General features: G+C 39.5%; 2 protein-coding genes across 4 annotated transcripts; one reads left to right on the top strand and one right to left on the bottom strand.

The window, feature by feature from the left end:
- Positions 1-2307: 2307 nt before the first annotated feature.
- Positions 2308-4144, bottom strand: LOC145498123 (deoxycytidylate deaminase-like). Its single transcript, XM_081478002.1, has 3 exons — positions 3482-4144; positions 2776-2989; positions 2308-2461 (listed from the first exon to the last, which is right to left on the bottom strand). The coding sequence occupies exons 1-3, from the start codon at positions 4050-4052 to the stop codon at positions 2368-2370; spliced, it is 879 nt and encodes a 292-aa protein (XP_081334128.1). The 5' UTR covers positions 4053-4144; the 3' UTR covers positions 2308-2367.
- A 90-nt stretch (positions 4145-4234) lies between these two features.
- LOC145498120 (uncharacterized) lies at positions 4235-20157 on the top strand. 3 transcript variants are annotated; one of them, XM_081477997.1, is made up of 10 exons: positions 4235-4543; positions 7927-8075; positions 8454-8822; positions 10084-10206; positions 11140-11271; positions 11644-11808; positions 12192-13355; positions 15741-16794; positions 17331-17609; positions 18289-20157. In XM_081477997.1, exons 1-10 carry the CDS (start codon positions 4409-4411, stop codon positions 18562-18564), a joined length of 3846 nt encoding a protein of 1281 aa, XP_081334123.1. In that variant the 5' UTR covers positions 4235-4408; the 3' UTR covers positions 18565-20157. The 3 variants fall into 3 exon arrangements, with proteins under 3 accessions (XP_081334123.1, XP_081334124.1, XP_081334125.1); XM_081477999.1 differs by lacking the exon at positions 4235-4543 and adding an exon at positions 5239-5329; XM_081477998.1 differs by lacking the exon at positions 10084-10206 and having other exon boundaries at positions 4238-4543.
- The last annotated feature ends 3598 nt before the right edge of the window (positions 20158-23755 follow it).

The following is a 23755-nucleotide window of genomic DNA, read 5'->3' as shown; positions in this document are numbered from 1 at the left end:
CTAGTTTTTACGTTCTAAAATTGTGTGCCAACTTCTACACCAACATTGGCAATTGTTTTTTTCCAAAGGTGGTGTAAATCATTTTTGAAACTTTGGGGGTTTGTGAGTAAAGATTGCTCTGAAGAACGGACTATCTATGTGAAGGCATCAATGATCATTGCAATTATGTACAGAACTTAAGCAGCTGTGAAATGTGAAATTAAAGCTTGGGAAAAATTCAGGCTTCAGTGGGGTGCAAATCCATCCAACTCTGAATTTTTTTCCTCAGGCTTTAACTTCACAGCTGCTTAAGGTGTGTATATAACTGTGATGATCCTTGATGTCTTCATATCTTTCTCCGCAGTTCAAATATATGATATTACATATGTCCATTTGCAGACTATATGTGTATAGAATTAAGGCTTGTAGTCTAAGGAGACAGCTAAGGTGTTGGCTGTTGGCAATGACAATAGCCTATTCTAGGTTCTCAGATAAGTTGATCAAAATAATAGTGGAAAAAGTAAACAAAAAGGGAAATGTACTTGTCATAACGTCCACCCTTTCTCTCTCTCCCCCTGGTGGCCCAATTTTATTTCTTTTCCAGAATCCCTGAGCCTTGAACAGGCCTTTTACAAGTTATCAAACTTTGGTCTTCTAAGATGTTTTGTGTCATGTAATAATGGCATTGTACATGCACCTTTTGGTAATTAAAATTAAAAGCACAACTGAGACCATTCATTGTGTGTGTTTTTTATTTTAATTTATGTCAAACTTACTCAATGGAATAACAGAACTGTATTGCTGCATCAGAAAACACCCAGTAAGAAAGGGTGGGCTAAAAACTGTACTCTTAGTACATGTATTTAACAATAAGATTATTCGCTCTTGATTTCTATCGTGTAATAGTATAGATCTAGTATAAATTTACTAGTCATTCAAAATTTTATTGAAATCCTCTTCACAGACACTTCTAAAATGCAAAGAAGCCACAGTCATTTTGTTAACCGCACAAAAATGCTAGCCCACTCACTATCTTCAACAAAATAGATAGTGAGTTGAGTAGCGTAGCCAATCAGATAATAAAGTTTAAATTATTATAATTTAGTTTTACTTTCATGACTGTAAAGCAATATAGAGCTTTGTATATACTTGCTATATAAATGAAGTTGTTATCATTATTATTATTATCATTATCATTATTGTTATTATTACTATTATTGTTGAAATACACTGTTGAAATAGGTTTTAATAGTTTATTTCTTTTATTTACATTCACCTTGTAATATACCGATATTGACGTTGAAACCCAGGAGGGAGCCATTATGTAAACACTGTTGAAATAGGTTTTAATAGTTTATTTCTTTTACTTACTTTTACCTTGTATATACCAATTTGTATGGAATATGTTAATTAATGTTATGATGATGATAGTAGTATTAGTATTAGTTGTAGTAACCATGATATCATGATTAGATACGGAAACATGTTTTACAGGTTTAACAGACATCAAATTACGTAAATATCATAGCATTTTGTAAAGCTTAGCTCTAGTTTTTGTCACAATAAACACTCCTCCATTATTATTATTATTATTATTATTATTATTATTAGACAATGGCATCTGTGATAGAATGCTAGTAGATTTAAACTAAATCCCGATAGAAACACAGAAGTAGCACAGTCAAGCTGTTGACATAATGGTGGTGCAAGCGAAGAGAATCACAATTATAAAGGTTATCAAAATACATGGGTGACTTTCTTTTTCATGCAGTGTTTGCTAAGAGAAATCTGTGTTGCTATCAAGTTCTGTTCCTGATGGTGACTGAACTCCATCTGTTATTGTTTGATTTATAACTTATTGAAAGCACATATTTCCAAGAAAAATAAATTTTAAGAACTTAGAGGTACAATAGCTGACATCCAAATTATCTCTATTTTCCATAATTCACTCTGTTTGCCCCTAAATTTTGCATAAGCTATTGTAAAAATTAATGCTCTTGGGAGATCTGCATATTCCCAAGAGCATATCACAACAGTTTATGCAAAATTTGATGGGAATAAGAGTGAATTATGAGCAATTGGAAAATAGAGAATGGTAATGGTGATTGCTTTACTTTTGGAAATCAAACTACTTTTAGAACGATTGCTCTGTGAACATCATTTGTTTCTTAATTAACCTGTTAATAAACATCCAACACTTCTTTGATTCCTATCGTACCCATGTAATGATGATGATAATAAAAAGAATGATTGGCTTAACTCATTTTCATCAATCTGACACCATCCTCAATTTGTTTGAATGATGAATACACATAGCAACATACCATATAAAAATAGAAGTCTACAATTTAATTCTTAATAAAAAGGTATCACTAAATGGAAAAAAAACTAAGGTGAAGAAACAGAGCAGATGGGTTTTGATGGAGGGCTGTCAATACTTGCAAAATTTATCACTATTTCCCTTGCCTTTGGCTTGAACTGTCTGTGGATGGATAAAAAACAAAATATTTGTTACTAACAGTAGTATTGAGGATTTCAAGCAGCAGTTTCCATAAGCAATTCAGAGAATTTGTCTTCCTGTGCTTATCTGTGGTTTCTACACATGAAGGAACTATAAAACTTTTCCTAGAATGGGATACTAGTCCATTGCAGGGTTACCCAATAGGGTGAGTGCCCAAACTGCTGAACAGAGAGTTCAGTGCACAAACCATAGGCACTGCACCTCCCCTAAAGTTGAAGTATAATCACACAACAGTTTTCATTTCATTTGAACTTGATAATCATAGTCTCAGTTACCTGTATTTTACCCTGGCCATATCAAGAAGCTTCCTAGAGGCTTGGCAGTTGGGCAGGTCATGGTACTTGTCTGAATAGAATATTACTTCCTTGATACCTGCTTGGATGATCAGCTTAGAGCACTCGTTGCAGGGAAACAGGGCTACGTAAATAGTACAACCTCTGATGTCTGCAGAGTTCTTGTTCAGAATGGCATTCAATTCTGCATGACAAACTAGAAGAAGTAAAGTGTCCAATATTGTGAGACATGAGAACAAGTTGTCTCTTGGTTGTTCTTCCTGTTATACTTGCATGCTGCTACCCTTTGTTTTCACTTGGAGGGGATATCCCTCATTTTCCCTTTATACCAGACATTGAAATGCTGTTTTAAACCCTATTCTAGACTAAAGGCTAGCAGATGAATGCTCCATCCCAGGGGTTGGGGAGGTGGGGGGAACACAATCCTTGGTTACAGTTAGGGTTGCCATGACAACATGTATGAGATTGGAACAAAACCCCAGGATATTTTTGAACCGTTAGAAGCTAAATCAATAATTTAAGCTTATCGGATTATACTGATGTGAACCTACCTTAAAATAATGATTTCAAATAAGAATTAAACAAGGCTATAAATGACTCTTCAATATACAAAGAGAAAAATATACTTAACCAGTGGATTAAAACTTTCGCAATACCGTAAGCTTATAAACCAGATAATCCATTTTACCGTAGGGGTATTTTGTTTCCAGCTCATTTGAAGCATGTCTTGCCCAGGGTAATTCATCATCACTGCATCCATTTGGCATTCCATTATATCCAATTCCCACAATCTTCTTCTCTTGATTCACGACACAGGCTCCGACTTGCGAACTCGGGTCTTTGCTTCTCTGTGCAGAGAGAAATGCGACCGCCATGAAATACTCGTCCCAGCTAAGATAGTCTGTTCGCTTTGCAGTCTTCGCTGGAGTTTGTGGAGCGAAGCCTTCTTGCTTTGTGCCGTTACTAAACGATGCATCTCTGTTGCAGTTTACTTCTGTCAATTTAGCCGCTTTTTCGGTCCCTGTAACATCTTGGGCTGAAGTTGGCACTCGCTTTGACATTGCAATATGAGGATCACTGAGAGAGGGTAGCACTTCTCCGTTAAATTTCTTGAAAATTTTGTAACCACACTGCCAAGCGAATCCACGACTTACTTCGACGACAAATTTCCGTGCTCGTATGAAGTAAGGAGAGTCTTGGAAGGGAGGGAATATTAGAAATTCTGCATAAAAACCCGGAGCAGGATTCCCTTCAGACATCAAAACAATCAAGATTTCCCGCGAATTCGCGCGACTTCATCAAATATAAGAAATGCTTTGATTGGTCCCTATTAGCTTCTTTTCTCATATAGACCAATCAAATTTTGCGTTATATGAGATTTTCGAACGCAGCATGGAAGGCCCAGGACAGCGGTGTCCAGGCCTCGCTTTGACGCAGGGTGTGTGGAAAGGCTGCTGGTCCATTATTTGTATGCAGGGATATTTGCATACACATATTTTTCCCGGTTCGGGAGCTTTATTCGGCGGAGGAAAACAAGTATCTTCCTTTACCACGTTTCCGTTGAAATGCCATAGAATTACACGCCAGGAGATGTACGTCGATTCGATAAGGGACCATGTATAAATTCAATCCACAGACGAAGGGTTCAGGGCAGACCTTTGATGTCGTTCTCTCCGGAGGTTCACCTTGGGGTTTTACACTACAAGGGGGCAGCGAATTCAGGAACAGGACGAAACTTTCCGTATTAAAGGTCAGTAATCCAACTAACACGTCCTTCCTACGTGTGCGTGGTTTATGAAGCGACGAAGTACACTAGGAAATGATATTAACTGTAATATCCTTCGGTAGATGTGGCCTCGAGCCCTTTCTTTGTTTACTGTGTGTTTTGTAGTCAGAATTGTGGGTAGATTGATTAGCTATATTTCCATAACTGATCGTAGGTATAAGTTCAGCGACAGACAAATCACAAATGTTATACCTTTACCACAAGCTCTGATTGAAAGATAATCAGTTTTGTTTTTCGGTATAATATTACCTTCCTGGTTGACGATGAAATCCTACCCAAGTTGTTTTCCACAACGCTGATATAGCGGTCGTTACAGCTTCCGTAGGTTTGACGCGATGGCTGCGTTTTTAAGATGCTTCACACCTAATTACGTCCTCAAATGAGTAGTCTGTATTGAAATCACCTCTTCTATAAACGCTCAAAGTTTGAATATAAAGCACTCCAAAAGAATTTTCGAGAATCGAGCAACAGGATTCGCTACAAATGTACGCACGAAATGTATGAATTGCTGACTGGGTGCCCACCACCAGCAGCAATGATTGACGTTCGAAGCTCACTTTCTTATCACAAGCCCTCTAGCGATTGGAAATTCGCAGGATGTTGCGTTCATGACAGAGTGCAGAGTTTAAATATTGTGTTACGTCGAAGTTGCGCTAAAATCTCTCGCATTCCACGGTAACGTTGTGGAACGACTACTCAGGTTTGAAATCTAGCACACGTCTGTTTTGGGGATCACCTTCGACAAACGAGGTTCGTGAAATTTTATGCTATGTGGAATTCTATGTCTTCTCAAATTTGACAAGGTTATCTTTCTTTCCTAATTTACGAAGTGGTTTCGACGGCCAGGGAATGTTTGTAAAGTTAAAACAGAAAAACAGGTCACAATTTTCCTCGTTCAATGTTAAGTATTAACTTCGAAAACGTTGCAACGCCGCCTTAAGCTTGGCAAGTTGCAAATACGTACGAAATATAGGACATGGTCGAGTAATTCTGAGAACAGCAAGACGTTTCACGTCTAGAAAAACCAACAGGAAAAATCATTTCCTTTCTGCGTGGTCGTGTTACACGGAGGTAGTAAGAATGTCCGGAATCCTTCTTGTTATTGTTGGTAATCTCCCTTTTCCCTCAGCGTAGTTTATATAATTTTGTCTAGCCTATTTGTTTATGAGTCTGAGGAACTCTTAAAAATTCACTTCCACTCTTTTCTTGCTAAATGGATCTCGATTTATCTGATCAAGACGTTTTTCCCCTGGGATTTTTTCGTTACTTAGTGTAATATGTTCCTGTAAGCAGATTCGAGGCGTTGTTTGAAGTTCATTTATCCTTGCTTGGAATGTGTATAAATTTTGAATAATATTAGGTCTAGAATTCTCGATGCATAAAATAATTTCCTTGATATGTGCTGCTTTTGAACTCCCTAGAAACAATTTGTTTGGCAAAAAAAAAATTAATAATGATAATTATTGTATAATTTTGTTACTATGCCAGATGGCATGTTGTAAGATATTATTTGCAACAAATAGCTATATGGAGCTTTTATACTTAAAAGATAATTTTGCATTCCCTCTATCCAAGTTTGCCTTGCTTTTTAAATAATTTTAGAGAAGTTGGTAATTAGAGTCAAGCTTCTGTCTGATAAACCTTTAATCTAATTTAAAATGTATGATAATTTAAGGATAATTTGTAACTCTTCTGTTATTTTTCCCTGGCCCAAAAGAGGTCTAGGATGTAGGGAGGATTAATAATAAAATATGCAGATTTTGTGACAAAGTTGTTGACATTGCCTCTAATTGTACAATCCCATGTTTATTTTTCACTTCTGTTTCTGTAGCAGTATTATCTAATTGTCTGTTCAATGTATCTGATGACAACATGGTATCCAAATTTTTTCATCAGGCTCTTTAGGTCATAGCAGGGGTTTCTCTAAGCATTTATTTTCAGGTTTCAACTCACTTATAAAATAGCAGAAAAAATGTGGAACATCTTTCAAACCCTGAATATGAAAAACATTTTGTTATACCCACTTGTAGATAAGATCCAGTCAGCATGGTAAAAAGGTTGTTTTTGATAGCTCTGGGCTAGGAGATTTTGTGGTTGGGTACATGGTTTCTATTCTGACAGGCAGGGAAGATTTTTGGTGTTAAATTTGAGACAATTGGCATTGCAGGTGTACTTAAGAGATCAAATTATTGTTTTAAATTTAGCTTTTGCTGATTGATATGTATTCTGGTAATGGGAAAATATTTTTTGGCCTTTTGAAAATGATGGTATGACTTGTACATCATAGCTTGCATGAAGACAAAGTTGAATTTTTTTTTCTGTACACCCTGAGACTGGGTGGTAGATCTGGCCAGAACTTTATTGCAGTTTTGTAAAGTGAAGCAGCCACAAACAAGCTTCCCTCATTCAATAATCCCCAACATTTTTATCGGTTAGCTAATGACAGTTTGGTTGTATTATTTATATTCCTACTTGGAAATTGAGGTAATTGAAGACAATGTCTCCTGTATATACAGAATAAAATGCAAAACTTGAGGTTTTGTTCTCTATTCTTTTCCTTTGTGCTGTAAATTGTGTATGATACAACATGTATGTGCTCTTGTGAAGTTACATAGATCTATGCATTTATTCATTTGTTTATTTAAAAAACAATATTTAAAAATAATATATAAATACTTGATTTGTTTATTTTTTGCCTGAAGAGCTAACAACAAAATTATATGACTTAAATAAAAGCAAAATAAAAGGCTGCATGGTGCTTTTCTTTGCTTACACTGCCGATGTTGGAACTTTCTTTAGATAGACAAATGCTGTAATTCTAGATGAGAGGCTGTTGATTTCTGTCAATATCCATCTCAACCAGGGGAATTGATGGATTCCATACTGTCCAGTCCCTGAGGAATGATGGTTATATGTACACTAACAGGCAAAAAAATTGTGTTCTCTCAGGACTTAAAGCGCATGTAACGTCATTGAGAATGGAAATCAAGTTACATTGTAGCACTACCCCAACTTACAACATAGCTCATCTAGAAAAAAATATTTTTGCTTCACGCTGTGTGTTTGACTCCAAACATCAACACTGAAAGACAGGGATACAACTCTGTTGTGGAAAAGTACACACTAACGTGTACATGTAGAGACTGATTACAAAATACTAAAAAAAAACTTTTGATGGAGAAGTTACAGTTCTGGCTGATGCAAAATTCTCCTGGAAACAGATGAGATTTTGATGATATTAAATTAATATTAATCTTCTTATCCTTGGCAAATGGAGAATTCCTGTTCATTAGGCCATAATATGTGGTAAGATATTCACATTCATGAAGCTATTTTTTTTATTTCAGGTTACTCCTGGTGGTAAGGCTGATCTCTCTCAAGCCATTGCAGTGGGAGATGAAATTGTGGCTATAAATGGTATTGAATGCCAGTCTCGAGCAGAGGCAATTGAATTAGTGAGGTGTTCAAGACAAAAGCTTAAAATTGCTTTGAAAAGGTGAGCTGTATACTTTGCAGGGATAATTTTAACTTATGATTAGCAAGTTGGGTGTAATTGCAAATTATGGAGACTGATATGAATAGAACTAAGCCAATAAGATACTCCTGTGCATTTAATTACTTCTAGCAAAGCATACTTCCCTTCAGACTTAAAATTTATTCCATTTTTTTAATCACTGCAGTACATCTGACTTATTCGAGAGGTGGGAAATGAAAACAGTATGGTTGGTGATTGCATACGGTTTATACTCATGCAAACTCTACTGAGCTCTCTGAAACCCATTTCATGTTTGTGTAAGGCTTTTTGTACATGCTCTGTCAATTTCTTCAAATGATAATTAACATTTCTTTGCTGTCATTCTCTTATTAATTACAGAGAAGGTGGAGTTATACCTGGACCTACGAATCATTCCAATGGTTCTGTGGTCAAGAAAAAGAGCAAAGTGCCAAATCTCTACGAGACAGCTTCTGAACTTTTCTCTTCATCAGATTTCTATTCCACGTTCAACGTAGATAAACAGAAATTTGCTGAGATAACTCAAAACAAGAAGCCTTCTAATATTTCCGATTCCACTGACAACCTTAGCGCTTCGCATGAAAATTTGTTAGAGAGCTATCGTCAAGCAGAATCGCAACCAAATATTTCTAATTCATCCATCATGGAGGAAACCAGTGAAAGATTGTCAAGGTCATCAACAGAGATAGCAAATGGCAGAACAAGTCCTGCAGAAGTAGATGGTCTAAGGTAGGAGAGGGCTTTGTTCATGCAATGAATAATGTTGCATAAGGGCACATGAAGGGACAAGAATCTGGGATGTAAGAAATGGATAGTTCCCCTGTAGTGCTTACATGTACATACAGAACAGTAATTTAGAGTTGGATAAAGATCCCCCTCTTTCAAAGTGCTGTGTTTACAGTATAAACAGCAAAAAAAAACAATTGTAAAAATCTCTACACTGTTTTTCATTGTCACTTTACAGTGTACACAATTTTCTGTGGTTGTTGTACATATAGTAACCATGCCTAGAAAACAAATTTTTGTGCTTGCCCTTTGGGCAAGCTGTAACTCTGATGTACTAGCCAGAAAATCATTCTCACTAGCCCCCCAGAAGTTCATATCTTACAGTACCTGAACTGTAATTTGAATTTTCTGAAAGATTTTTCCCAAGAAGAGCAGACGCAGGCAAGTGTCAGACACATTCCAACAGCCCTGGGCTATCAGTCAGGACTTCCGTTGCACACACTGCATTAAGCCATTTGAGTTTTTACTCAACAGAATGTGGTCAATAATGTCAAAGAATTGCAAGGATTGAATAATACAGGATTTGTTTGTTTGTGATGATGACCTTACTTAGGACACCTTATGATTCTTGACATAAAGTGATTATTCAAGAGTCTGAACAGAAACAAATCTCTGTGTTTATTGCTTGCTTGACAGTGTCACGTGAAATAGACACTGCTTAACCTGAATACATTGCATTCATCAACAACTGATTCTGAAAGGATGAAGGGTGTCAAAACTTGACTTACTTACAAGTATAGAACAGTTAGCACTTAACCCTAATATTTCAGACTGTTTTAATTAGAAATGTGGATTGTTACAAACATTTAACTTGTGACAATTGAAAGAAAAAAAATTAAAAGTATCTACTTATTATTAACTATTTCACTATTAAAAATGATTATTTACATTGACTTTTTAATTAGTAACTCAAAGCTAATTTAACCTGTGTCACAGAAAGATTAATTCATAAATTCTGTCAATACTTACCTGTATAACACTAATAATACTAAATAACAATACTTAAATTCAAATACATAACAAACATGAGAATATAAGTTACGGGTACTTAATTAGTTATTTCCTTTAATTACATGCATGTGTTTAAAAAGTTTGTGTTAAAAGTGAAAAAAGGTTTTTTTATAATTTTTGACAATGATGACAGAAATATCTATCTTTGATTGTTAAACTGTAAATTAAATTAAATTAAATCGTTTCCTCCCAGACGTATCAACTCATTGAATAATGTAACTGCTAAAAGATTCCACAGTAGCACAGGCCTTCTTGGAGCAGCACAATTCAACCGACCAGGAACAGAAATCTATGGCAGAACCTGGAGTTTAAGGCGGTAATTCAACAAGTATTAAATCAAAGACTAAAATGATATGTTTTAAAACTAGTAAACGTTCATTAAAAATAAGTTGACCTTCCAAAGAATTTAGCCTTGAACTTTAATTAGCATCATGTGAGCTGAGTGTTAATTAAAATGATTTAATACTATATATAATAATCATGTAGTTTTAGTGTAACAGGACTTGGGAATGTCATCAAGGGTGCAACCAGATTTCTTCTAATGTGCCAACGGCACCTGAGCAGCAGGTCCATTTTGGAATGACTGTAATTTTGAAACTTGTGTCTGTTCTGTTATTAAGGGGTTAGCACTTGTTCATTCTCTTCCAAGGCACTTGAGTCTTGTTTGTGATGATGGACTTAGTTGTGTTTGTTTGTGATAAGAGAAGTCATACTTTATGTGAAGTCCTGTGTTCTATGATAACTGGGGACTTGTGTCTGTTCTGTGATAAGGGGCTTGTGTGTGTTCTGCTATAACAGGGGACTTGTGTCTCTTCTGCAATAAGGAACTTGTGTATGACAAGAGACTTGTATGTGTGTTGTGTACTGTGTAATGAAAAGGCTTGCATCTGTTCTGTGATAAAAGACTTGTTTCTGTTCTGTTGTGGGGGGTTTGTGTGTGTTCTGTGATGAGGAGCTTGTGTGTGATAAGGGGCCGAGTTTTGTCTGTTATGTAGTGAGGTATTTGGGTGTGTTCAGTGGTAAGGGCCTTCTGTGTGTTCTCTGACAAGGGAATTGTATGTGTTCTATGGTAAGGGGGCTTGTGTGACTGTCTTTCCTGTGGTAAGGGCCTTGTGTGTGTCCTGTGACAAGGGACTTATGCCTTCTCTCTAAGAAGGAACTGATGTCTGTTGTCTGATATGATTCTTGTTTGTTTTCTCTGATAAGGGACATGTCTGATGGGACACTTACCATTTTGTTCTCTTGTTAGTGGTGTCAGCCTCCCAGAAGGTCACTGGCCAGTGATGCATCAACGTACGCTGACCAGCCCTGGTCGCATACAGAAGGTGATGGTGAAGAGCACCAACATTGCTGTGTCTCCTACAGGCAGAGAGGCTGACAAGTAAGTAACATTTTTGTCACTGATGCTTCCATGGTTAGAAGTAATGAATTTGTAAGTTCCCAAGGCCATCATGTACATGAAACCTTGTGTGAGGCTTATGTGGGAGGCACACAGTAGACCCTTTTCAGCATACGAGAGCACAGTTCCATCCTTACTCATTTCCTATAGCCTTTTAGTCCCAGCCTGTAAAGATGATACTCCCTGTGTGTCATACAATAGTTGGAATATCCGTTTTGAGAATTTTGCAGTTCATCAAGACAAAATCTTTTGACAGTAAATGAAATAAATCATTTTCTGCATTCTCTTCATTTGTGTGGATTGAACTGATTGTGTTTGGCTTATTCATTAATTATGTCTCTTGGCAAAATCAAGTCAACAGACAGGAAGAAGCAGTAGAAATTCAAAGAACCCTGATGACTGGGTTGGCCGGTGGCTGATGGATGCTCCACAACATGTGGCTCAGACTGGGAGTCTGGATTACAGAGACATGTCAGATAGAAAGATAAGCCTGCAGGAGAGATCAGATGTCAACAAGAGGTAAGGAAAGGGGGCTGTTATTCAAGTCTTAAGTTTAGTCTTAGTAGCTCAAATTTTCTTTTTCTGGGTTTCACGCAACCAAGGGCTATGGCATACATGGAAAAAAGGAATTGCGTTCCATTTAAATGGCCAGGGGATATGTAGAAAATTCCAAACGCTACAACTGGATTGTGACGCTTACATTTGCCTGTCACGCAGACGCTGTTTTCCCTTTGCGTGACGAGCTCATGCTGCACGTGCGCGAAGTCGTCGTGTGTCCCTCAGAACTGAGTGTTGATCAATTGTAACAATCCCAATTTGTCACCGTGTGTCGAAGGTATACATGTATGCCTTCTTCATTAGTGTTTGTTTATACTTATCTGTATAACTTTGTTCTCTTTCAGTCAATCTCTTCCTCGAAGCAAAAGTTTCGGCGGTCCCACCTCTTACGGCGTGACAGTCACGGCAATGGGGGTCAAATGGAACGAATCTGGTAACACAGTGAATCACGCAAGAGGACCCCAACGCTATAGTTCCTCGAATTTGATGCAGGAAAAGCAATTGCGTGACACACAACCCAATGACACGTCTCCACGCCAATCAGAAACGCCTTGGAACTCACTCACGTACGCAACACCTGGTGATACAGTGGAAGTACGCCTGCCAAGGGACATCATTGGACCAAAAATGACTTCAAGTGAGAGCACTTCTAGCCTTGATTCTGTGGGAACAATGGATTCCTCTGTGGGTGGTGCACGTAGACAGGGTCCTGCTCCCCCGCCCAGGCGGAGCGTATCCAAGCTCCTCAGCTCGTTTCGGACTCGCGATCGACGGCGACCCCAGGAAGAAGTGCACATTCCACCAAGATTTGGCGCAGTTGCGAGAATACCTGAAATTGCGCCTGATCAACCAAAACATAGCGTGTCTAGATCGTGGCCGACAGACCATGTAGCGGAGAGCAAGCCAGCCGGAAGTGAGGTCACAAGGCAGTCTTGGCATGCTGAGCCCGCGGGTTACAGCGTACTAGGGGCGCATTCCTCGACGTCCAGTGATGTCACTCCTGACAGAAAACTTTCCAAGTCCTCCAGCCTGCGGTATAGCTCCTCAGTCGTGATAAGAAACATGCGTTCCTCATCTTCCTCGTCTTTTGAAGAGAAGAGCACCGCTCCGACGGTGTACCGTTCGGGACAGATGGCAGCGGAAGCTGAGCAAGTCCGGCCCAACAACCGCTCAAGCACACTTCCGCCAAGGAAAATGCTCAGCGACGTGACCGCGCTAATTAAATCGCCTGGTGACGTTGGACGATGGCCGCCGCAGAACGAACGCGAAGCGGAAAAGGGCCGGATTGAAGACACGCAGATTTTAATACGACTCATGAATGACAAAGTCACCAATGTGGAAACGTCGCCCAGCGTCAAAGCTAGGATCGCCAACTTTGAAGGAGGAATGAAGCAAACAGGTGAAGGGACACCTTCACAGGAGAGGCCTCGCTTCCAACAACAGCGTTCTTTCAGTCAAGGAAGAATCGACATCCCGCAGCGGCCACTGAAAGAATCGCGCATCAGCCAGTAAGTGTTATTTTCAATTTCCCTTCACTTTTATTAATCTTACTATCAGTCTAAAGCTATGGCACCGTCCTACATTGGCGGTTTTCGATTTGTTAGGGTGGTTAGGGGCTTGTGACGCAATTTTTCGTAACGCAGTCTTTTCTCCGATTTAGCGTGTCACGCTATAGGAACGTCTGCACCGTGCGTAGCTTGTTCCCGACAACGAAATACGAATTCTCCCGTCATATTTGTTTTGCTTTGAGACATAGCCTGCGTTGCAGGCGTATAACGGGGGAGTGGTGGGGGAGAGTGAGAGCAGGGATAGAAGGAGGGGGCTCCCTACCCCTTTCCCTTGTCTAATCTCAGCAGTGGAAGAGAAATTGATACGCGTTCTCACACTAGCCTGCGAACAGGCTCCCGGTGTGCTGCCCTTATCGCTTTGCTCTCCGAATTCTTCTGTTTCGCGATCGCCGAAATTTTTTTCCGTCCTCAACGGGAGCCTGTTCGCAGGCTATTCTCACACCATCTATTTTAACTAACATAACTTATATTTAACGTGGCTAAATTGTTCGTGTTTTTCCCGGGGCTCTAGATTGTAAATATCTAGATTCGTATTTGATTTCCACACCTTAAAATTACACATGTATCGTGCGTCTATTAAAAAATCGCAACTCAATATCAAAACGATTTTTTGTTTTTCAGTTAGCAGCAAATCAATTTAAGTTTCGTTAGTTCGCATTTTCTTGAATTCCGTTTAAATTTTTATTTACACTATTGATCATAGTGATACTAACGGTAGAATTCCGTTTTCTCGAACTCCCCGCCATCTCGAACTCAAATAATTTTCCCCCAATACACTTTTTCCGCCACTTACTATCAGCTATCTCGAATCGCCGACATCTCGAACTATTATTCATTTTCTTGTTTCCTTTCTAACAGTTTGAGATTGTGATTGTCGACTGTATACTAGAGGAAGAGCGTTCTATTGTTTGTTTTTTTTTGTTCTTTTTAAATATCTGAAGTAAATTACTCCGAGGGAGAGCATACCAAGGAACCATTGAATATCGGCCCGTTTCCTGTTAATTGATGAAAGTTTTTGCGGTTATCAAATTATCTCAAATTCCGGATATTTGGCAATGCGGCGAATGCCTCCGCGCGTGGCAGACTTCTCAACCATGGGAATAATCTCAGGTAACCTTCACGGAGAGTTGTTGACACGAAGATCCAGTGTTAGGACACAAATGTTCTCTTCGTTGGATGCGCAATGTATTCTCCTTGCATGCACTTCATGTAGGGGAAAGGGACAACAACAACAAAAAACCACCTCGGGAATGAGTCAAAAAATGCGTTGACTGAAAAATAAATTTTTCCTTGAAAAACAGTCAGCACGGTCTTGAAAGAAAACTTAATTGGTGACGCTTTGGAATTGATATACTGTTAATTCGTTGTTACTACTTGGACGATAAGTGACATAACGGTATTTCCAGTTTTGATTTTGTAGTAACTTATTTAATGATCCTGTAAGCCGTTAATTTCCGTATGTGGTGTAAAGCGCCCCAAATATAGCCGCAGTATTGTGAGTGTTCATTTTTCCTCGAAACTGTCATTGTTGCCAGGAAAACAAATTCAGTATTGTTTAATATTGGGGGTGTTCAAGTTTGTTTTGTCTTCGCTTGAAAACAGCGAGCAAAGTCAATACTGGCCATGTTTTCGTCTCGTATCACTTAATGAACGAGTCAAAAAGAAGGCAGTGATCCCGGCCCTAACATGAAACCTTGATAGCACGATAACGAGAGGTAATGGCTAACTGCGCCCTACATAAACATTCATAGCCTTTCAAACTTGTGTATTGTTGATTTGGTGAAAGCTTATATCATCTTAGTGTGATAGGTGATATTTGTGCAAACCTACACCTCGAACGAGTTCCTAAAATTTCGTTTGTTTTCCGAGCAATTGACAGCATTATTGAAGGATTTAAATTGATTTTAAGAACATTTGCTGAGCCTAGCAGACTCGTGTAACATGGCCTGAGCTGTCTTTTTCGCTGATTTGTAGCATTCGGCACACTGCTTCGATATTTGTTTACCAGCCTGCGTAGCAAGCGTTTCTGTCGGGTTCGGGAGCAAAGAATTACGGCGCGAAAAATGAAAAGAAAAAAAAACACCGAAAATCCCGTTCTTCGGTCTTTCTTTACTCCTAAACTCCACGGAAACGCGTTTGTTTTTGTTTACCAGATCATGTGTGCCTAATTTGGTGTAAATATGAAAGGTATTTTTGCGGTGTGTTTTGCCTGTTTAGTGGCATGTACTTTCTGCTTATTACAGAGCTGCTTAGTTCCCAGACGCTAGTTCCTAAATTTTTATGAAAACCTGAACTAAATGCAGGATTTTGTTCTCCTCTGTACAGGTCGTCGTCCATGGATTCGCTTCTAGAAACACGTCCACCCACGAGATTTAGCGCGACTTCTTCATCAACAGAGCAGCCAATATCACCGCCGATCAGAAACGATACAAGACCAACGACGAAACACTGGGAAACAAACGACAATTCGGACCGTGGCCGATCCGAGGAAAACTACAAGAGACCGTCACGTACTTTTGACGTTAAAAGCAACCCCGGGACGGGAGAGCCTAGGTCTGATTTTGAACCTTCCTCTCCAGTGCGGCTAGAAAGACAACAGTCTTTAGAGGAGCAGCCTTTCATGGAATTTGCGTCGTCCGCTCGTGAGGAAAACAAGGTCAATGCGGCAATGGAAAGAACTGCCCCGGTGAGTGATAAACATTTATTAATCTCAGGTACTCTGGAATCTGACTTGAGTAGAAAACCGGCTGAAGAAGAGCCTGGACCTCCTCTGAATAACGACGAAAATGAAGTGTTTTGGGATGCAGACGATTCCTTCCCGCCCCCACCCCCGTTGCATCTTCTCGACCCCCTAGAAACGTCACAAGACAGCTTGCCTTTACCCTCTCCTCCTCGGGAAGTCCTTGTTGAATTTCCTCCTCCCTATAATGACTACGACTCGAGGCGGAATGACCCTGTCGAAAAGGAGACCTATCTGCAAAACGGCAAGGACTGTAACGATATTATAAAGCCTGAGGAAAACGCCTTGGTTGAATCCAGCGTGGTAATTGGCGAAGAACCCAAAATTGAGTTAAATGGACCCGGGAAGATCGACACGAGTGGCGTGTCAGACCAACCGTTTGAAACATCGTCGAGTACGGATCTGTCGTCAAAAGATACCTCCCCTGCAGAGAGCAAGAAAATGAGTTCCCAGAGGGCCCCGCCACCTCCCCCGCTCGTGCTGACGTCAACCCCTACCAAAGATGAACCCGATCAGAAGGGCTCTTATTTGGATGTCTCCAACAGTCCGTACAGCGGTGGTTCCAACACATCCACCCCTTCAAACAGTCGCCCGAATAGCATGTTCAGTCCAAAACTGGAAGCATTGGATAAAGAAAAGGTGAAATGTTGTACTTCACGTAGAAAAAGGCGGTGAAGGGTTGAATTAAGGGTTGAATTAAGGTCTTTTCCGCCGTCTTGAATGTTTGATTGGCCCACGAGGAATTTCAAAAACCGTTAATAGCCTATATGTTTGTTTTTGTCACACTAGCTTATATTATTGCCCCACACCATCAGGACTAGATTTACAATTGCAAATTTGTAAATTTTGTCATGAAAATAATACCCAAAGGTGAGCTAGAGGTTTGAGAAGAATTTCGCGTGAGCGAGGCTTGGGGGTGTATTTTGAGCAACTGTTACTATCATTGGCTTGTTTGAATAGTAGATGAACAATAGCCTCCGTTTGTCACGTACCTTTATTAAGCGGACACTTGGGAAGGTCCCAAGGGTGTCCGCTTCATAGAAGTTGCACTGAATTTTTTGCTTCTGTGACTCGCAAAAGAAGGTTTTCGGAAAGTTGATCTCTCACTTTATCGTGTAATGTTTGTTATTCATTATTATTATTATTATTATTTTTGGTTTATTTTTCTTGTTTAGGCTGATCTCGTGGAAAGCATGAAGCAAAAGATAATCGATCTAAGATCCCAGATGGATGAAATAAAAGAGGAAATTGATGGAAACGAGGAACTTGGTCGGAAAGTCACGAGGGTAGTGGAACAGAAGGCAAGCGAGACGGAGTTTTCTAAATATCAGCGTTTCACGGGCGAATTGAACAAGATTATTGGACTGTTATTGATACTTACACAGAGAATGCATAGATACGAGATGATGCTAAATGATTTAGACATGTCTGAAGAAGCTGACCGGCAACAAAGGGTGCGTGAGCATATCAGTTGAAAGTTTCCTCGTATTATTCTTAAAGGAGCTCAGCGACGGCCTTTTAAGTTCTTTTGGGCATTTACAAAATTACCTTTAAATTAGGAAATTAGGAAACCTCACAAAAGTAGTTTACCAAGACAGAAAAACACCAAAGAGATAATATTAAACCATAAAGGAGCAAGGTTGGTTGAGGATGAGTACATTGACACGGTTTACAAACGACGAACTTGAAAAATTTAGGCTAAACTTCACAAGATGCGCAAAACGTGACATAGCTCCTTTGAACAGTGGAATCCCAATTTTTCTAACCTCCTGGGGAAACGAAAATTGGTTTGAAAAATCGGCTAGTTTGAGAAATCGGGAGTAAAGTTAGTGTGTTCAACTGAAGTAAGGGAAACAACTCTTGGTTCGAGTTATCGGGAGGTTCAAAAAACCAGGGGGTCGAGAATCGGGATTCCATTGTATTTTCAAAAAGCTGTTCTTTTCGAAGTCGAGGGATCTTCTTTTTCCTGTCTGTCTGTCTGTCTGTCTGTCTGTCTGTCAGTTTGTCTGTCGGCCTGTCTGCGTGCCTGCCTGTCTGCTTGCTAGCTTGCCTGTCTGCGTGCCTGTCTGTCTGTCTGTCTGTCTGTCAGCCTGTCTAGCGAATATCACAATTGTTGGGTAATTTCTATCGCAGGATATTTTACAAGAGAAAATCGAGAAGGTCGCCATGCAACACGAAGAAGCGTGTAAAATCAAGGAAGTGAACGATAAGCGGGGAGAGGTGGTGTCCAAGATTTTGGAAAATTGTCTTGAAGAAGAAGAATTTGCGGACTTTCAGTACTACATAGACATGAAAACCCAACTCGCCTTGATGCATGCTGAGATTCGGGACAAGGTAAAGATGGGAGAGGAAAGGTTGAACACTTTACATTCCACGAAGATTGACTGGAGCATTTTAAGCCTAAGCTAAGCATTACGGAAGATGATCGGAAAAAGCCGACGATGAGGCAACGATGCTTTATTTACGACGCTTTATTAGGGTAGTTCGTATAGAATCCAGTTACGGTATAGTCTTCTTTGCAGTTGATATAACGCTTCTCTCTTTCTTGACAGTGTCGGTTTGCCTGGCCTTGAACTGTATTCCTTGCCTGTTTTTGATAACTTTGACACCGGTCAGCCAAAAAGGTCTTGATTTACAGAAAGTGGTGATCTGTAGAAAAGCTTCCAGAACGCTTCAGTCGTTGAATTAGAATGCCTGATTTACCAGGAAAGTTTGGTGGACTCTTTAAGAAAACCCTGTTCTGTGTTGACGTTGTACTGTGGGTTGTTAACGCCGGCACACTGCAAAAACAGGGCTACCCCGCTCCCCTACTAGAGCAAGAAATGATCTACTCTTACCAGTCCTCACCCTTGGTGTTTTGGGGGAGAAGGGTGGGGGTGTGCAAGAGGAGGCCCATCGTTACCCCCCTCCCCCCCGTCCTCTTGGGTACTTCTAAAATCCAACAATTACTGTGATTGGCTAACCGGTATGGAATGCAGTTCAGGTTTAAGCAGCGGTTGAGAAGCGTTATGTTAGGATGCAAACAACAGCAGCGGAGAAACTAGATTAGGTAGAAAAAAGACAATTTTTGTTGCGTTTGTTTTTATAAATTTGAGTTGCGGGCACCTGAAGTTTTTTGATATAGTGTAGGTTTTGTAGCGTGTTCAAAGACTTACGAATTGAATTGTGTCAATCTCTGGAAAGACTAACTATTTTTGAAGTACGAGAACAAAATGCTCTTAAGATTTGAACAGGGATACCACGTTTCTTGATTGGCTAAGATTCGGCCATTCACAGTAATTTCGATTGAGCTATTGACGGTGGCTGATGAAATCTTACAACCTTGTAAAGTAATATTTGTGAACGCGATCAAAATTGTTTTTACCTCTACGAAGACTAACAAATCGTGTACAGAAAAATTGTATGGAAATATCAAGGTTACACTCGTGCAAGGTCTGCTTATGAATTGCTGAATTTTTTCAGAGAGAGATTCACAGCTTCCATTTGAAATTATGGGACAGAACGTTTCTTTATAACGCGGAAAGTTGGATAACAATATTAAGTTTTATTTTGAAGCCGAGCTCCGCCACAACGTTTTTCTTGGTCCGCTTTGAGCGAGCTCTGTTTACAAGGATAAATAGTTTTATTGATGTATCAATATAATTCTGAAAAGACAACTACAATCTGTACTTAGTTTTTTTTGCCTAGACTAGGTCTTGTCCGCGAGATAACAGAAGACCCAAGTAAAGAAGAAACACAGATTACTAGGATAGGTTGAAAAGGGAAATTTCCACGGACGGTTTCATTCGGATTGAGGCTTAGAAAAAAATTAATTAGTCAATTTTTAATATTTATTAACACGAGGTTTCTGATTTGAAAGATATTCACTAAGTTACTATGAAGCCTTGATGTGGTCTTTTCCATTTTTTCCGCTCTAAACCTTGTTTCTGTTAAAATCTTGGTGATATAGCGGTCGTATATAGAAGTCGTAGTAACTAAATTAAAAGCTTTTTTTTAATTTAAGCTGTTATTACGTTTATAATGGTCACCTGAAAATCTAGAACTATAAAGCTAGAATAGTTTGTTAAGGTTGTGAAATTCTGCTCGCACTCGGCAGGTTAATTTTATATGTGTGGTTTCGTCCTCGGTTAATCTAAAAATGGGATGATTTTCAAATCCTAAATTGTACGTTTTGTTTGCCATAGTATCCCCTTAGCCCATCAATTATCAACACCTGAATTCTCCATAAACGATGTGTTCGAAGTCCTGCGTGTAATGACAATACAGAGAATACATTAGACCGATCTTCAGGACTCCTTAATTTATATTCAAATTCTCCCAAATGGAACAGTACCACCTTCAAGAGGTTCACTGAGGAGAATTTATAGGTTGACGTTGTGGCATGAAGGGTTCCTGAGAAAATCTTTATCTTTCAGCCTTGGTTGTAGTAATAGTGAGTAACTTTCCACGAATGTGCGTGGAGAAGGGTGTCCTTAAATGGGATAATTTTATACAGATTTCTAATAGAGCTAACATATTGTTGGAAATGTGTAATTTTGTAGTCATATTTCGTTAGCATTTTTTTTCCTTGTCACGGAGTCATGACGAGTTATGGTACAAAGTATGTGTCAGTTTCCTATTTGGTTTGTCATGGTTAAAAAAAAAAAGAAATTGAAATAAATTGGTAGCTTATGAAGTGTTCTTGTGTGGATTTGTCGTCAGTGGTTTCATAGACGCCAGGTTATCCGGAAGAGGACTCGGGGCTCTCAAACGAGCGTGGCCCCGTAATAAGATAAGGTTAAGTGTGTCCCTGTCTTGGATGCCCCATATAGGCCTTATTTCTTAAGGTAATCCCTGTGAGGTGAACTTTAGAAAACTCCTGGCTTCAGAATCCCAGGAGAGTCTAGAGAAAGCCAATCCTGCGACGCCAAATTTGCCCACGTGGACAGCCCTAACGGCTTGTCTTCACCGAAACATCACCAAAACGCTCGTGGTGGCATTTGCGGGTGAACTGGGCACTGTCTAAAAATAAATTAATTGTGATAACCTTGAGAATAACGCCTATCAAGGGGATTAGCTCTCACTTTATCCTCTCTTGTCTCTGCATGTATTCGTGATTGTTGTACATTGTAATCACTGTCTCTTATCTCGTAAGCTGGAAATCGGCGCACGTGACAACCACTAATTTGCAAGCAGATATTCACCCCTTCCTTGCAGGGTTGGGGCACTTGAGTAGTTTTGAAGCTCACCTAAAAAATGTAGCGTACCATACTGCACCCCTCGTCGCCCTCCCATCAATGTTGCTGATCAGGGAACAGTATAATTCTGGCGGGAAGGGAGAGATCTCACATACTACTTTCTCGTTTTTAAGTAAATTCCAATTTCTTGTTGATGGCTTTCTCAAAGAAATGATTCGACATGTATTGAATCTGTAACGCATGTTTTTCAAGGCTTCACGCGCGATTGGTGCCCGAAACGTGGGTCACACTTCGAAAAATGGGTCACACCTGAAAAAAGGGTCACATTTGGAAAAAGGCTCACACTTAGAAAAGTGGGTCACACTTGTGAAAATGGATCACACTCAGAAAAATGGGTCACACTTAGAAAATAGGGTCACACTTCTAAAAATGGGTCACACTTGAAAAAGATACGTCACACTTGGAAAAATAGGTAACACTTGGAACAATGGGTCACACTTGACAAGTGGGTCACACCTAAAAAAACTGGTCACAATTAGAGAAAAGGGGTTGATACTTGCAAAAATAAGTCACACTTAAAAAATGGGTCATACTCCAAAAAAGGGATCACACTTGGAACAAAGGGTCACACTTGTAAAATAGCTCACACTGGGAAAAATGGATCACACTTCAAAAAGAGGAGGACACACTTGGAAATAAGGGTCAAACTTTGAAAAATGGGTCACACTAGGAAAATGGGACACACATGAAAATAAGGGTCACTTCAAAAAAAGGTCGCACTTGGAAAAAAGTCACACTTGAGAAAAAGGGGAACACACTTGAATTAAGGGTCAAACTTGAAAAAATGGGTCACACTTGGAAAAATTGGTCACATTTGGAAAAATGAGTCACACTTAGAAAAAGGGGTCACACTTGGAAAAATGGATCACACTTGAGAAAAAGGGGGACACACTTGAATTAAGGATCAAACTTGAAAAAATGGGTCACACTAGGAAAATGGATCACACTTGAAAAACTGGGCCACACTTGAAAAAACAGGTCACATTTGGAAAAAAGAGTCACACTTGGAAAAATGGGTTACACTTGAATAAATGGGTCTCACTTGAATAAAATGGGTCCCACTTGGGGAAAAAATATATACTTTTGAAAAATGGCTTAACTTGGAAAAATGGGTCACACTTGGAAGTAAGGGTCACAATTAGAAAAATGGGGCACACTTGAAAAAAGAGTCACATGTATAAAAAAGGGTCAGTTGGAAAAATGGGTCACATTTGAAAAGTGTGGAAAAGGTTGGTCGCACTTAGAAAAATGTGTCACATTTGGAAAAACGGGTTACACTTGGAAAAAAGAATGACACTTGGTAAAATGGTTCACACTTGGAAAAATGGGTCAAACTTTGAAAAATGGGTCACGTTTGGAAAAATGAGTCACACTTAGAAAAATAGTTAACACTTGAAAAAATCGGTAACACTTAGAAAAGTGGGTCACACTTGGAAAAAAGGGTCACACTTGGAAAAAGTGTGACCTAACCCTAATCCTCATGCGGATTGGAAATCGCACAGTCTTCTCTGTGGGGTGAATAGGTATTATATGGGATCACACGTTGTTGATCCAGTCCCATGAACACCAAAACCTCACAAATAATTTTGAAATTGCCATTGGCAAAAACTTTGGGAAGATTAAAGGTCAGCTTTCGGCACTGGGAGTTCTGGGATGGATTGGGTAAATTGGTCGATGTTGCCTTTGAAAACCATTGATCAATCATAGCTCACATTTTGTATCCGAACCATCCCAGTAATGGTAAACGGTAAAGTCTTCATACAAGCGAAGTGGCCTATTAGGCCAGAGCTTATCCTGGTTTCTGTAGCATGAAGCGACTAAGAGTGTTTCTACTCCCCCTGGATGGGATGCTAGTCCATCGCAGGGTTACCCCCAGCATTAAGTTCGCCGGTATCTATTTATACACCTGGGTGGAGAGAGGCACTGTGAGAGTAAAGTGTCTTGCCCAAGAACACAACACAATGTCCCCTCCCAGGGTTCGAACCCGGACCGCTCGATCCAGAGACGAGCGCACTAACCATGAGGCCACCGCGCCTCCCACCATCCCAGTAATGCTAGTGCCAAAAGCTGGCACTCAGTCTCCCTAAAGTTTCTGTCAAGGGCAATAGGTTGCCTAAGAGTAACAAAATATGAGGGTGTCCAAAAGTCTAAAATAGAATACTCTGTGAAATATTAAAGATATCTAGTTAAATGACAACGCGGTTAAATAATAATAATAATTTAATAATTTTTGTAGCATTATTTACATACACTGATCAATTGCGACTTGCAAAAAATTCATCGAAGACTAAATAAGAAAAATATTTGCCGGTAAAATTATTAATAAATCAAGACATCAAGAGGTGACTAGCACTAGCGAAAAC

This window comes from Orbicella franksi, chromosome 9 (assembly GCF_964199315.1).
Source record: "Orbicella franksi chromosome 9, jaOrbFran1.1, whole genome shotgun sequence".
In the NCBI taxonomy this organism is placed as follows: Eukaryota; Metazoa; Cnidaria; class Anthozoa; order Scleractinia; family Merulinidae; genus Orbicella; species Orbicella franksi.
This window is presented reverse-complemented; position numbering and strand designations above follow the sequence as displayed.

Coding starts and splice junctions, on each gene's coding strand:
- LOC145498123 (XM_081478002.1), bottom strand. CDS start 4,052: ATGTCTGAAGGGAATCCTGCTCCGGGTTTTTATGCAGAATTTCTAATA. Junction 2,990..3,481: donor GGAAACAAAATACCCCTACG/GTAAAATGGATT, acceptor TACTTCTTCTAG/TTTGTCATGCAGAATTGAAT. Junction 2,462..2,775: donor ATGGCCAGGGTAAAATACAG/GTAACTGAGACT, acceptor ATCCATCCACAG/ACAGTTCAAGCCAAAGGCAA.
- LOC145498120 (XM_081477997.1), top strand. CDS start 4,409: ATGTATAAATTCAATCCACAGACGAAGGGTTCAGGGCAGACCTTTGAT. Junction 8,076..8,453: donor CTTAAAATTGCTTTGAAAAG/GTGAGCTGTATA, acceptor TATTAATTACAG/AGAAGGTGGAGTTATACCTG. Junction 17,610..18,288: donor AAGCTGACCGGCAACAAAGG/GTGCGTGAGCAT, acceptor TTTCTATCGCAG/GATATTTTACAAGAGAAAAT.